Source organism: Mobula hypostoma, chromosome 30, assembly GCF_963921235.1.
Source record: "Mobula hypostoma chromosome 30, sMobHyp1.1, whole genome shotgun sequence".
In the NCBI taxonomy this organism is placed as follows: Eukaryota; Metazoa; Chordata; class Chondrichthyes; order Myliobatiformes; family Myliobatidae; genus Mobula; species Mobula hypostoma.
Genome location: NC_086126.1, coordinates 3,389,141 through 3,403,417, shown reverse-complemented (window position 1 = coordinate 3,403,417; position 14,277 = coordinate 3,389,141). Strand labels below are relative to the sequence as shown.

Genomic DNA, 14,277 nt, shown 5'->3' with positions numbered 1-14,277 from the left:
TGTCTGACCCCGGGAGTGTGTGATGGGACGGTGTGGAGGGAGCTTCACTCTGTGTCTGACCCCGGGAGTGTGTGATGGGACGGTGTGGAGGGAGCTTCACTCTGTGTCTGACCCCGGGAGTGTGTGATGGGACGGTGTGGAGGGAGCTTCACTCTGTGTCTGACCCCGGGAGTGTGTGATGGGACGGTGTGGAGGGACCTTCACTCTGTGTCTGACCCCGAGAGTGTGTGATGGGACGGTGCGGAGGGAGCTTCACTTTGTCTGACCCCGGGAGTGTGTGATGGGACAGTGTGGAGGGAGCTTCACTTTGTGTCTGACCCCGGGAGTGTGTGATGGGACGGTGTAGAGGGAGCCTCACTCTGTGTCTGACCCCGGGAGTGTGTGATGGGACGGTGTAGAGGGGGCTTCACTCTGTGTCTGACCCTGAGGTGGGTCGGTATAGAGGAAGCTTCACTCTGTGCCTGTTCCTGAATATGTGGGTTGGGACGGTGTGGGGGGAGCTTCATTCTGCATCTAACCCTGGGAGTGTGTGACTACACTGTAGAATAGTGGTCACCAACCTTTTTAAGCCCAAGATCCCCTACCTCGACCTCAGTGAAAGGCAAAATCTACCTACTAAATCGCTTAGAGAAAAAACAGCTCAAATTGTACTTCCAATTTGAGGCCTTTTATTTGGGTGAATTGTATTTGAATTACACAAAATACTTTTGTCAAACTTTCAAATTAATTCAAACAAGAAAACACTGTAACTAGCATATCAAACAGGCCATAGCTGTCTTCCTTTAAGAATATTACAATACTTTTTTATTTCAACATGAAAAATAAATGAATAAATATTGACTGTTGCACTCAGTGTGATGACTGGGGCTGAACACTCTCTGCTAGTTCCCTAAAATTTGGCTCATAACTACAGCCAGCCAGTCTGAGACAGTCTGTGAGGTGGAGGGTTGCCAACTGTCCCGTATTCCCCCCACTAAGGTAGAGCGTTCCTATGAAACCTTTCATGCCGAAATGCTTTACGCCGAAGAAGCAGTTTATATGGGAAAAAATTTTGAGCGTTCCCAGACCCAAAAAAATAACCTACCAAATCATACCAAATAACACATAAAACCGAAAATAAGTCTAACATATAGTAAAAGCAGGAATGATATGATAAATACACAGCCTATATAAGGTAGAAATAATGAAAATTAAGTGAAAACCGATTCGTGGGGTAAAATAAATCAGCACATACGCGCATGCGCACACAGGTGCCTGTGCAAGGCTTCATGGTCATTGTAGTCTTTCCCGGGATAAACACAGATATCCCGGGATTTGACTGCTACTTTTGTCGCTTATTTGGGAGTGAGAAAGTTGACAACCCTAGTGAGGTGTCTGTCAGTAAGTCAGCTCCTGTACTTAGATTTAATAATTTTCATCTGTGAAAATGCAATTTCACATAGATAAGTTGACCCGAAGTAGGCACCGACTTTCAGTGCTGTAAAAGTAACACACACACTGTGCGTTGCTCGGCCCCATCAGTAGTAATTGCCACCAGTTTATGAATAGGGATGTCATTTTCACGGACATATTTTTTTAAACTCATATCCTCACCTCTTGTTCTTTTCTTTAATTGCAAAAGAGTGAGGAAGTCCTCCTTTGTTGTAAAATCCTGGAAAGCTATTCTGACAAATACAAGCTGAGCTGTTTGCATTACATCCAGGGATTCATCGAACTGTAGTGAAAAATATTCACGTCCTCTGACGGTGACTCTACCCTCCTTGTCACTGTTGCAGGGCCAAGCGGTATATTATGTATTATGGTCATGATGCCGTTTTTGTTTTTAAAGTCATTAAAACAGTCTCTGCGGTAATGGCCATTGCTTCCTTGAATAAATCGCCATCTGTAAAAGGCTTCTTGTGGTTAGCCAAAAGGTGACTTACACGAAATGATGCTTCAATAGCAGCCCTTATTTTGAGCAGCATGTTTTGTGAAGAACGATTGCTGGGCCTTCAACCCCGATTTCGGCTCAATTTTCCAGGCACGAATTGCGCTCTTTGGGGGGTAGGTGTCTTTAAATTCCTGGTGTTTGGTGTTGTGGTGCTGCTCCAGATTCCCACTTTTAGTCAGTGCTTGTGTTTGGTGGCACAACATACATACACACTTGTCTTTCACCAAGGTAAACAGAAATTCCTCTTCCCATTCTGGATGGAATTTGTATGTTTTCGCCTTCTTTCGTGGAGCCTCCACTATGCTATCAGGATATCACGAGCGATTGCCGATTGCGTCGCCCCTGATCTGAGCCGACATTCACGTGCCGGGTGGCACCTAATTAATTAGCTGGTCTATTTCGGCTTTTTTTTCTTAAAAATGTGCTGGGTGCGTCCCGGCTACCCGCTGCACCCCTGCATGCTTCACGGCCCGGAGGTTGGGGACACAGCCGTATATTGATGTTTGCGACCGTCTGCACTCTTACCTAATCTGATTGGTCACTTTGATGCAGCGCAGGCGACGCTGAAAACGCCGTGCATGGTGGGGGGCTACACACATGCGCACTGGGCAGAAAGAATGGAACTAAACCCCCGCAACCCAGAAACAATCTCTCTCTACAAACAGCTTTTTAGTGAAAATATTGCTATATTACCATTAGCCTAATTAGTATTACGTACTTTTATAATGCTCACATTACAACAGTATTTGTGTATTTATGTTTGATTTTTCTTCGGGATCTACTGGGAAAGTCTCAAAGATCGACCAGTCGATCGTGATCGCGATCGGCGGGTTGGCGACCCCTACTGTAGAGGGAGCTTCACTCTGTGTCTAGTCCCAGGAGGGAGTGGAAGGGCAGCTTGACCAGTCAGTGCAGGCATTGTCCCCCCCTTTGATCTGAAAGAGTCAGGGAGAGCTCAGACACTCAGACAAACCTCTGTTTTCTCCCAAAGGTGGTCTGCTCTTTGCCAGTGGTGTGGTCTCCGGGTTGGACAGGGTGACTCCAGCGCCTGGGCCGTCGGTCTCCGGGCAAGCCCGGGGGCCAAAGGAACGGCGAGGCCGAGCTCCGCGGTATCCCTGCCGCAGCCACCGACGCAACTACCAGGAGCGCTGGCGGCTGGAGTACCTGATGGACTACGACCGGTGGCGGCACGGGCTGGTCTGCATGGTGTGCGGGGCCTCGCTGGCCACCCTCAAACTCAGTACCATCAAGCGCCACATCCTGCAGAGGCACCAGGCCTCGCTGCTGCTGACGCAGAGCGAGAAGGAGGCCGTCATCGCCGGCTGGGAGGAGCATTTACTGGGCCAGAGCTACCTGCAGGAGGGGCTGCCCGTCCCTGGGCTCGGCCCCAGTCAGCACCCAGGGCCACCGCGTCTCGCCCCAGGTACGTCAGTCCCGGCAGCGGACTTTATGTATGGTAAGATCTGGATCAACCGGGGTGGTGGGCCAAGAAATGGCAGATGGAGTTTAACTCAGATGAGTGCAAGTGGCTACATTTTGGGAGATTTACTTGCTGGTTTGAAAGAATGAGGGGTGAATATCATTGAAACGTATCAAATAGGTTTCAAAGGAGGTTCACGAAAATGATTCCACAATTGAAAGGCGTGTCATATGAAAAGCATTTGATAGCTCTGGGCCTGTACTCACTGGAATTCAGAAGAATGAGGGGTGATCTGAATGAAACCTATCGAATGAAGAAAGGCCTTGATAAAGGCCTGGGTAAAGGCATTTACCCAATTTCCCTCGGGATCAATAAAGTATATCTATCTATCTATAGAGAAGATGCTTCCTATGGTGGGAGAGTCTAAGACCAGAGGACACAGCCTCAGAATAGAGGGGCGTCTTTTTAGAATGCAGATGAGGAGGAATTTCTTTAACCAGAGGGTGGTGAATCTGTGGAATTCATTGCCACGGACAATGGGATATTTAAAGCAGGGTTGAGAGGGGTAATAAATCAGCCATGACAGAATGACCGAGCAGACTCAATGGGCCGAACAGCCTAATTCTGCTCCCATCTCTGTCTAGCCCTCTCTGTGTTCTGGGAATTCTCCCCCCCACCCCCGGAAGGGCTAATGGATTTTTCCCCTGAAACTCTGTTTCCACACTCTCCCCAAGGTCTCGGATGGGGGGGTTGGGGGGGGGGGAGTAATTTTCCCTGGATTTCCATCGGATGTATTCGTGATCAGTTTTGATCTTCCTGGGAGTGGAGCTATCAAGCCCAGAGGATCACGACCTCGGTGAGTGCGACGGCACGACAGCTCGGAGTTCACCCCTGGCGTGCCGCGTAAGCAGACTTGTACGTTTCTTCCTGCGAGCGTGGCGGGTGCTCCGGTTTCTTCCTGCGTTCCAAAGACCGTACCAGTTTGTAGGCTAACAGGTGATTGTGCTCTGATGGGTTGCTGTGTGGCACAGCTTGGTAGGCCAAAGAGCTCGTTGCGTGCTGAATCTCTAAATAAACTCTGCCTGGGTAGTCTGTGACAGACTGTCACTGCCCAGGGCCCCGGGAACCTTTTTTTTTTGCCAAGCTCAGCATTCTAATTCAGCTGACTCTTCCAGGAGGGGTCAAAGAGTTGTTTTTCGAGTAGGTTAGAGTTCCAACCAATAGTCTCTGCTCAGCTTCTTGTCGTAAACAACGTCCTCGTTGGCACACTATTCAATCGAGGGAAAGCGATGGGGTCCACTTTGGCTTAATAAAACAACGCATTCGCCTGGCCTGACGAATGCAACCAAAGCACACCAAGTGCGCGTGACGTCTCCAGGTAGAAACAATCAGTATAAATGATGGGAGATTGGATGCGTGCGAAGACAGAGCTCGCTCAGGTTCGCCCACTGAGTGGAAAACGCATCGACTCAGGGCAGTTTGGCGCTTTGAGCAGCGGCCAGTCGAAGATCTGAAGGGTGAGGAGACACGGCTCACTCAAGTTTGCTGACTGAGTGGAAAAGGCATCGACTCGCGTCAGTTTGGTGTTATAATCGGCAATCGGGATTGGTTGGCAAGGCCAAATTAAAGTAAGGCAGGGGCAAGCAGAGCAGCCATCACTGGAGCGGTCAGAGTTAGAGTGGGGATCTGGAGGCTTTAGCACTTCGAGGCTTAAAGTGAGAGAAGGTGAAGAAGCTGCAGGGAGATTTTCCCCCTCCCACAGTTCGCTGTTCTCCCTTCTTTGTATTTGCTCAGGGATGCCTGGCAGGATAGTGCAATGCTCCTCTTGCGGGATGTGGGAAGTCAGGGAAACGTCCAGCGTTCCTGACGGCTACACCTGCGAGAAACACATCCAGCCGCAGCTTCTAACATACTGCTTTGGGAGCTGGAGCCGGAACTGGATGGCGGATCATTCGGGAGGCTGAGGGGGTGTTAGCTAGGACATATAGGGAGGAAGTTACACCCAAGGTACAGGACACAGGAAACCGGGACACAACCAGGAAGGGGAAAGGGCAGACAATGTCAAGTACCCCTATGGCCATCCCCTTCAACAACAGGGATATCACTTTGGATATTGTTGGGGGTGATGACCTAGTAAAGTCACAGCAGTCAGGTCTCTGGCATTTGGTCTTGCTCTGTGATTCAGAAGGGAAGGGGAAGAAGAGACACACTGTGGTGATAGGGGATTCGCTGGTTAGGAAACAGAAAGGAGGTTCTGTGGACAAGAATGAGACTCCTGGATGATACGTTGCCTCCCAGGTGCCGGGGTCCGGGATATCTCGGGTCGAGTCCTCAGCATTGTTAAGTGGGAGGGTGAGCAGCCAGAGGTCGTGGTTCATGCAGGCACCAGTGATATAGATACGGACAGTGACAAGCTGCAGGAAAGTGAGTTCAGGGAGTTAGGCGCTAAGTTAAAGGGCAGGACCTCCAGAGTTGTGATCTCTGGATTGCTACCCATGCCACGTGCTTGTGAGGCCAGAAATAAGAAGATTTAACATGTGACTAAGGCGTTGGCATAGGAGGAAGGGCGTCAGATTTTTGGATCATTGGGCTCTCTTCCAAGGAAGGTGGGACAAGTACAGATAGGACGGTTTGCACCTGAACTGGAGGGGAACTGATATCCTAGCAGGAAGGCTTACTAGTGTAATGCCCTGGTTCATGTTTTTACTGTTACGCTGTATGTATTTCACTTTGGCAGCTCTGTAAGAGTAGCTTGTTTGGGTTATTGTTGAAGATAAGAGAGGAGGAGACGAGTGCCATCCAATTACGACGTTCGGATTAAGGGGAGGTTTCTCTGGTGAGGTACGCTAAGGTTGGGCTTGGGGCTTTTGTTTGTGAGGAGATGAAGAGGGAAGACACAGGAGAGAAGAGGAGCGGGACCATGATTCGACAAAGCCCGGGCTGAGATCGATTGAGGATCAGTGACTTGGAGAAACCATGAGCTCCAACTTGCGCGCATTGGGCTGCTTCATTAAACTGGGCCCTTTTCTTTTTTTGTCCTTTTCTTTACTAACCCTGTAGCCAAATTAATCTCAATCTCACGGGTTCGGCGGGGCCAGAGGTCGTCTTCCCTGGACTTATGCTGCCGGGGAAACCAGGGGGTTTGACTAATGCTGCACCAGGGGTGGGGGGTGTTTAAACTAGAGTTGCAGGGGGGACGAGAACCAGAATGCCAGACAGTTAGTGGAGTGGTTGTGGAGACGGATGTTGGTAAGATGTTGAGCTTGGTGTGACTAGTGTCCTGAGCTGCACATATTTCAGTGCAGGAAGTATCGTAGGGAAGGCAGATGAGCTCAGGGCATGGATCAACACATGGAATTATGATGTTGTAGCCATGAATGAGACTTGGTTACAGAAGGGGCAGGACTGGCAGCTCAGTATTCCGGGGTTCTGTTGCTTTAGACGGGAGGGATTAGAGGAGGGGGGTTGGCTAATCACAGAAAATGTCATCAATACAGACTGGAGAACTCGTCTAGTGAGGTGTTATGGGTGGAACTGAGGAATAAAAAAGGTGTGACCATAGTAAAGGGGCTATGTTACAGACCACCCAATGTGTGATACTGGATCTGCTGTTAGGGAATAGAAACATAGAAAATAGGTGCAGGAGTAGGCCATTCGGCCCTTCGAGCCTGCACCGCCATTCAGTACAATCATGGCTGATCATCCAGCTCAGAACCCTGTACCAGCCTTCCCTCCATACCCCCTGATCCCTTTAGCCACAAGGGCCATATCTAACTCCCTCTTAAATATAGCCAATGAACTGGCCTCAACTGTTTCCTGTGGCAGAGAATTCCACAGATTCACCACTCTCTGTGTGAATGAGAGAGAGCAGGTGACAAAAGTTCATGTAAGGGAACACTTTGCATCTAGCGATCATAATGCCATTAGTTTCAAAGTAAATATGCAAAAAGACAGCAAACACGAGGAAATCTGCAGCTGCTGGAAATTCAAGCAACACACACAAAAAATGCTGGTGAACGCAGCAGGCCAGGCAGCATCTCTAGGAAGAGGTACAGTCGACATTTCAGGCCGAGACCCTTCGTCAGGACTAACTGAAGGAAGAGTTAGTAAGAGATTGGAAAGTGTGAGGGGGAGGGGGAGATCCAAAATGATAGGAGAAGACAGGAGGGGGAGGGATGGAGCCAAGAGCTGGACAGGTGATTGGCAAAAGGGATAGGAGGCTGGAGAAGGGAGAGGATCATGGGACGGGAGGCCTAGGGAGAAAGAAAGCGGGGGAAGCCCAGAGGGATGGGCAAGGAGTTATATTGAGAGGGACAGAGGGAGAAGAGAGAGACAGAGAGAGTGAGAGTGAGAAATAAATAAATAAACAACAGATGGGGTACGAGGGGGAGGAGGGACATTAATGGAAGTTTGAGAAGTCAATGTTCACGCCATCAGGTTGGAGGCTACCCAGACGGAATATAAGGTGTTGTTCCTCCAACCTGAGTGTGGCTTCATCTTGACAGTAGAGGAGGCCGTGGACAGACATATCAGAATGGGAATGGGATGTGGAATTAAAATGTGTGGCCACTGGGAGATCCTGCTTTCTCTGGCAGACAGAGCGTAGGTGTTCAGCGAAACGGTCTCCCAGTCTGCGTCGGGTCTCGCCAATATGTAGAAGGCTGCACCGGACACAGTATATCACCCCAGCCGACTCACAGGTGAAGTGTTGCCTCACCTGGAAGGACTGACACCATTTCGCTGAACACCTACGCAACACCTCCAGCCTCGTATCCCTTTTGCCAATCAACTTTCCAGCTCTTGGCTCCATCCCTCCCCCTCCTGTGTTCTCCTATCATTTCGGATCTCCCCCTCCCCCTCCCACTTTCAAATCTCTTACTATCTCTTCTTTCAGTCAGTCCTGATGAAGGGTTTCAGCCCAAAACGTCGACTGTACCTCTTCCTAGAGATGCTGCCTGGCCTGCTGCGTTCACCAGCAATTTTTGTGTGTGATGCAAGAAGATAGGTCTGGTCCGTGGGTTGAGATCCCAATTTGGAGAAAGGACAATTTTGATGGTATCAGAGAGGATCTGGCAAGTGTGGATTGGGACAGGCTGTTTGCTGGCAAAGTGTACTTTGTATTTTATACTTTATTGTCACCAAACAATTGATACTAGAATATACAATCATCACAGCGATATTTGATTCTGCGCTTCCCGCTCCCTGGATCTCAAATCAATAGTAAATATTAAAAATTTAAATTATAAATCATAAATAGAAAATAGAAAAATGGAAAGTAAGGTAATGCAAAAAAACCGAGAGGCAGGTCCGGATATTTGGAGGGTACGGCCCAGATCCGGGTCAGGATCTGTTCAGTAGTCTTATCACAGTTGGAAAGAAGCTGTTCCCAAATCTGGCCGTACAAGTCTTCAAGCTCCTGAGCCTTCTCCCGGTGGGAAGAGGGACGAAAAGTCTGTTGGCTGGGTGGGTCGTGTCCTTGATTATCCTGGCAGCACTGCTCCGACAGCGTGCGGTGTAAAATGAGTCCAAGGACGGAAGATTGGTTTGTGTGATGTGCTGCGCCGTGTTCACGATCTTCTGCAGCTTCTTCCGGTCTTGGACAGGAGAACTTCCATACCAGGTTGCGATGCACCCTAGAAGAATGCTTTCTACGGTGCATCTATAAAAATTAGTGAGGGTTTTAGGGGACAGGCCAAATTTCTTTAGCTTTCTCAGGAAGTAAAGACGCTGGTGGGCCTTCTTGGCAGTGAACTCTGCTTGGTTGGACCAAGTCAGGTCATTTGTGATATTGACCCCGAGGAACTTAAAGCTTTTGACCTGTTCCACTTGCGCACCACCGATGTAAATTGGGTCGTGCGGTCCGCTACTCCTTCTGAAGTCAACAACCAATTCCTTCGACTTGCTGACATTGAGGGATAGGTTAGTGAGTTCAAAAGTGAAATTTTTGGAGTACAAAGCTTGTATCTGCATGTCAGAATAAAAGGTAAAGATAACAGGTTTAGGGAACCTCGGTTTTCGAGAGATATTGAGGACCTGGTTATGGAAAAAAAATGAGGTGCATAGCAGGTACAGGCAGCAGGAACAAATGAGGTGCTTATGAAGTACAAGAAATGCAAGAGAACACTAAAGAAAGAAATCAGGAGGGCTAAAAGAAGGCGCGAGGTTGTGCGAGCAGGCAAGTTGAAAGGGAATCCCGAGGGATTCTATATGTATGCTAAGAGCAAAAGGAATGCATAGGACAAAGTTGGTCCCTGGAGGGTCAGAATGGCAATCGATGCATGGAACCAACCTTAACTGAACTTCTTGCACCTGTGTTTATCAGTAGACAGTCACAGAGCCTATAGAAATGAGGCAAAGCAGAATCGACCTCACGTTGCTGTCTTGAGGCAAATTAGGTTAGATAAATTCTCAGGGCCTGACAAGAAGTTCCCTCGGACCCTGTGGAAGGCAAGTGCAGATATTGTTGGGGCCCGAGCAGAAAGGTTTAAATCATCCTTAGCAACAGGTGAGGTACCAGCGGATTGGAGGATGTCCTGCTGTTCAAGAAAGGCTCTAAGGGACCGGATACAGAAGTACTTGAATAGACATGGACTGATTAAGGATAGTCACCATGGCTTTGTGCGTGGTAGGTCGAGTCTAACCAATCTTATAGAGTTTTTCAAGGGTGTTACCAGGAAAGTAGATGAAGGCAAGGCAGTGGATGTTGTCTACATGGACTTCAGCAAGGCACTTGACAAGGTCCCACATGGGAGGCTGCTCAAGAAGGTTTGGTCGCTTGGCATTCAGGATGAGGTAGTAAACTGGATTAGACATTGGCTTTGAGGGAGAAGACAGAGAGTGGTTGTCTCTGACTAGTGGAGTGCTGCATGAATCAGTGCTGGGTCCATTGTTACTATTAATGGTTTTAATGATAATGTGGTTAACTGGATCAGAAGATTTGCAGATGATACCAAGATTGGGGGTGTAGTGGACAGTGAGGACAGCAGGATCTGGACCAGCTGGAAAAATGTCAGATGAAAACGCCGACAAGTGCGAGGTGTCACACATCGGTAGGACCAACCAGGGTGGGTCTTACACAGTGAACGGTCGGGCACTAAGGAGTGTGGTAGAACAAACGGGTCTGGAAATACAGGTCCATAATTCACTGAAAGTGGCGTCACTGGTAGATAGGGCCAGAAAGAAAGCTGTTGGCACATTAGCCTTCATAAATCACAGAAGATGGGATGTTATGTTGAAGTTGTATAAGATATTGGTGAGGCCTAATTTTAGATCAGATTATGAGGACACTCAGTCCTCGTTTATTGTCATTTAGAAATGCATGTATTAAAAAATGATGCAATGTTCCTCCAGTACGATATCACAGAAACACAAGACAGACAAGACTAAAACTGACAGAAACCACATAATTATAACATATAGTTACAACAGTGCAAAGCAATACTGTAATTTGATAAGAGCAGACCATGGGCACAGTAAAAAAAGTCTCAAAGTCCCGATAGCCCCAACATCTCACGCAGATGATAGAAGAGAGAAACTCTCCCTGCCATGAGCTTCCAGCGCCGCAAACTTGCCGATGCAGCATCCTGGAAGCACCCGACCACAGTCTGACTCTGAGTCCGTCCGAAAACTTCGAGCCTCCGACCAGCCCTCCTACACCAAGCACCATCTCTGCCAAGCGCTTCGACCCTGCCCCAGCCACCGAGCAACAAGCAAAGCCGAGGACTCGGGGCCTTCCCCTCCGGAGATTCTCGATCGCACAGTAGCAGCGGCAGTGAAGCAAGTATTTCAGAAGTTTCTCCAGGTGTTCCTCTGTGCTCTCATGTCCATCTCCATCAAATCAGAATCGTGCATGGCCTCCTACTTGACAGATTACAGATATTCATCACCGGAGAGGCCGCGCCACCATCTTCTCCTCCTCCCTCCCTGTTTTAGAGTACTGTGTGCAGTTTTAATCACCCACCTACCGGAAAGATGTAAGCAAGGTTGAAAGAGTACAGAGAAAATTTACAAGGATGTTGCTGGGTCTGGAGGACCCGAGTTATAAGGAAAGATTGAACAGGTTAGGACTATATTCCTTGGAACGTAGAAGATTGAGGGGAGATTTGATAGAAGTATACAAAATTATGAGGGGTATAGATAGGAGAAATGCAAGCAGGCATTTTCCCACTGAGATTGGGTGGGACTACAATCAGAGGTGATGGGTTAAAGGTGAAAAGTTTAAGGGGAACATGAGGGGAAACGTCTTCACTCAGAGGGTGGTGAGAGTGTGGAATGAGCTGAGAGCACAAGTGGTACATGTGAGCTCGACTGAAGCATTTAAGGGAAGTTTAGATAGGTACATGGATGGAAGGGGTATGGAGGGCTGTGGTCCCAGTGCAGGTCATTGGGAACAGGCAACTTAAATGGCTCAGCATGGACTAGATGGGACGAAGGGCCTGTTTCTGTGCGTACTTTTCTACGACTCTATGTTAGAGAGCAGTCGACTTGTTAGGAATGGTCAAGAAGAACTACAGAAAGACGGAGCGTCTAGAATCCATTCCTGTGCCTTCAATTTCTGAGACGGACAACTTGTTCGTCTGCAACTCATTGGTATATCTTATTAGCTTATAGGAATTATCCGTGTTTTGGAAATCCTTTGTAGTTTAGAAATTGGTTATAAATTTGGAAATCTTTAATAAGATTCAAATCCTCTGTACACTTTGAATGTGTTTGAAGAGTTTTATTTGAAGTTAAATATGTATCACCAAAAAAGTATTTAAAATAACGAAAAGACGAAGGGTCTCGGCCTGAAACGTCGACTTCACCTCTTCCTACAGATGCTGCCTGGCCTGCTGCGTTCACCAGCAACTTTGATGTGTGTTGCTTGAATTTCCAGCATCTGCAGAATTCCTGTTGTTTGCGTTTAAAATAACTGTTAGCTGTCAGTAACTCCTCCTTGGTAGGGAGGGGGGACACTGCTCAAATAGTGATTATTGGCTGCTAAACTCACTGTGGAGAATGGGTAGTTACGATATAAACTCCCTTTAGTGAGGGTTTTAGCTATATACCGGATAGGGCTTAAAATCTTTGAGTTCAGAACTTTGCAGACCCAACACTGTCACAAATCTGTCCAAGTGTCTTTTAGATGTTAATGTACCTGCCTCGACCACTTCCTCTGGCAGCTCGTTCCGTATACTGACCACCCTCTGGGTGAAGAAGTTGCCCCTCAAGTTCCTATGAAATCTCTCCCCTCACACCTTAAACCTGTGCCCTCAAATTCTTCATTCTCCAACCTGGGGAAAAGTCTGTGTGCATTCACCTTACCTACACCCCCTCATGATTTTGTACACCTCCACAGGATCACCTCTCATTCCCATTCCCTCCAATGAATAAAGTCCCAAGATGGCTCAACCGTTCCCTCTCACTCAATCTGCCAAATGTCTGCAACATCCCAGTCAGTCTTTTCTGCACATCGAGTTTGGAAGGATGAGAGATCTTGGTAAAATTTACAAAATCCTTACAAGGGAAAAGCTTACCTACCTGACAGATCTCTTGTTTGTGTTTTTGTGATTGTTATTTTTAACTGGTTCTACTCTATATTGTTGGAAATTCCAACCAGACCGCATGAACATCGACTTCTCTAACTCCCAGTACTCTCGCCTCCCCCACCCCAACCTTTCCCATTTCCAATTCTGGTTCCCCCTCACCCTTTCACCTCTCCTCACCTGCTCCTCCTCATTATTTATTCAGAGACAGAGCGTGGAACAGGCTCTTACGGGCCAGCACCCGGCCAATTTACAATGACCAATTAACCTACTAGCCAATATGTCAAAGGACTGTGGCAGGAAACCCACCCCCACATGGTCACGGGGAGGAACATACAAACTCCTTACAGGCGCTGTCGGATTTCGGAGCTCAGTTCCAACACCGTCTGTCAGGAGATTCTAATAGTGTGGCGCCCCCATCTTGAGATTCATTTTCCAGTAGGCATTTAGATTAGATTCAACTTTAGTGTCATTGTGCTGAGAACAGATACAAAGCCAAGGAAATGCATTTAGCATCTGACCAAAAGTGCGAAGAATAGTGTTATTTACAAAATAACTGTGAATAAAAGAAGTGCTACAGCACACAAATATACAAGTACTGAGACAGTACAATATGGCAGCAATACTGCTTAGCGCTGTGATGAAAGTAAAGAAATATAATAGAATTTATGAATAATTATGCGTAAAGACTGACAACCAATGTGTAAAAGAAGGCAAATTGTGCAAGTAAAAAATATGTAATACTGAGAACATGAGCTGTACGGCCCTTGAAAGAGAGTCCTTAGGCTGCAGAATCGGTTAAAGATAGAGACGTGGAAAATAAAACTGAGAACTTGAGATGTCCTTGAGAGTCACCAGGTTGGGTAGTGGTGAGTGAAGTTATCCACGTTGGTTCAGGAGCCCGACAGCTGAGGGGTGATAACTGCTCCTGAACCTGGTGGTGAGGGACCCGAGGCTCCTGTACCTCCCTCCCAATGGCAGCAGCGAGAAGAGAGCCTGGCCTGGGTGGTGGGAGTCCTTGATGATGGATGCTGCTTTCTTGTAGATGTCATCAAAGGTGGGAGGGGGTGGGCAGATTTGTCTATCAGCCAGCTCCATCATGGACACCACCCTCCGCCGTATCCAGGACATCTTCGAGGTGCGATGCCTCGAAAAGGCAGCATCCATCATTAAGGACCCCCATCACCCAGGACATGCCCTCTTCTCATTGCTACCATCCAGGAGGAGGTACAGGAGCCTGAAGACACACACTCAGCGATTCAGGAACAGCTTCTTCCCCTCTGCCATCTGATTTCTGAATGGAGATTGAACCCTTCAACATGACCTCACTACTTTTTTATTCCTATTTCTGCACCATTTATTTAACTGTATATATTAAATAGTTTAATTACTGTAATTCACAG

The 14,277-nt window shown here is 47.8% G+C and overlaps 1 protein-coding gene across 3 annotated transcripts in view; it reads left to right on the top strand.

The window, feature by feature from the left end:
- LOC134339816 (zinc finger translocation-associated protein-like) overlaps positions 1-14,277 on the top strand; it is a 38,361-nt gene that overhangs the window by 8,939 nt on the left and 15,145 nt on the right. For all 3 annotated transcript variants that reach the window (XM_063036638.1, XM_063036637.1, XM_063036636.1), the window contains exon 2: positions 2,922-3,353. In XM_063036638.1, the coding sequence (XP_062892708.1) occupies positions 2,922-3,353 (432 nt within the window). The remainder of the gene's footprint in view (positions 1-2,921; positions 3,354-14,277) is intronic.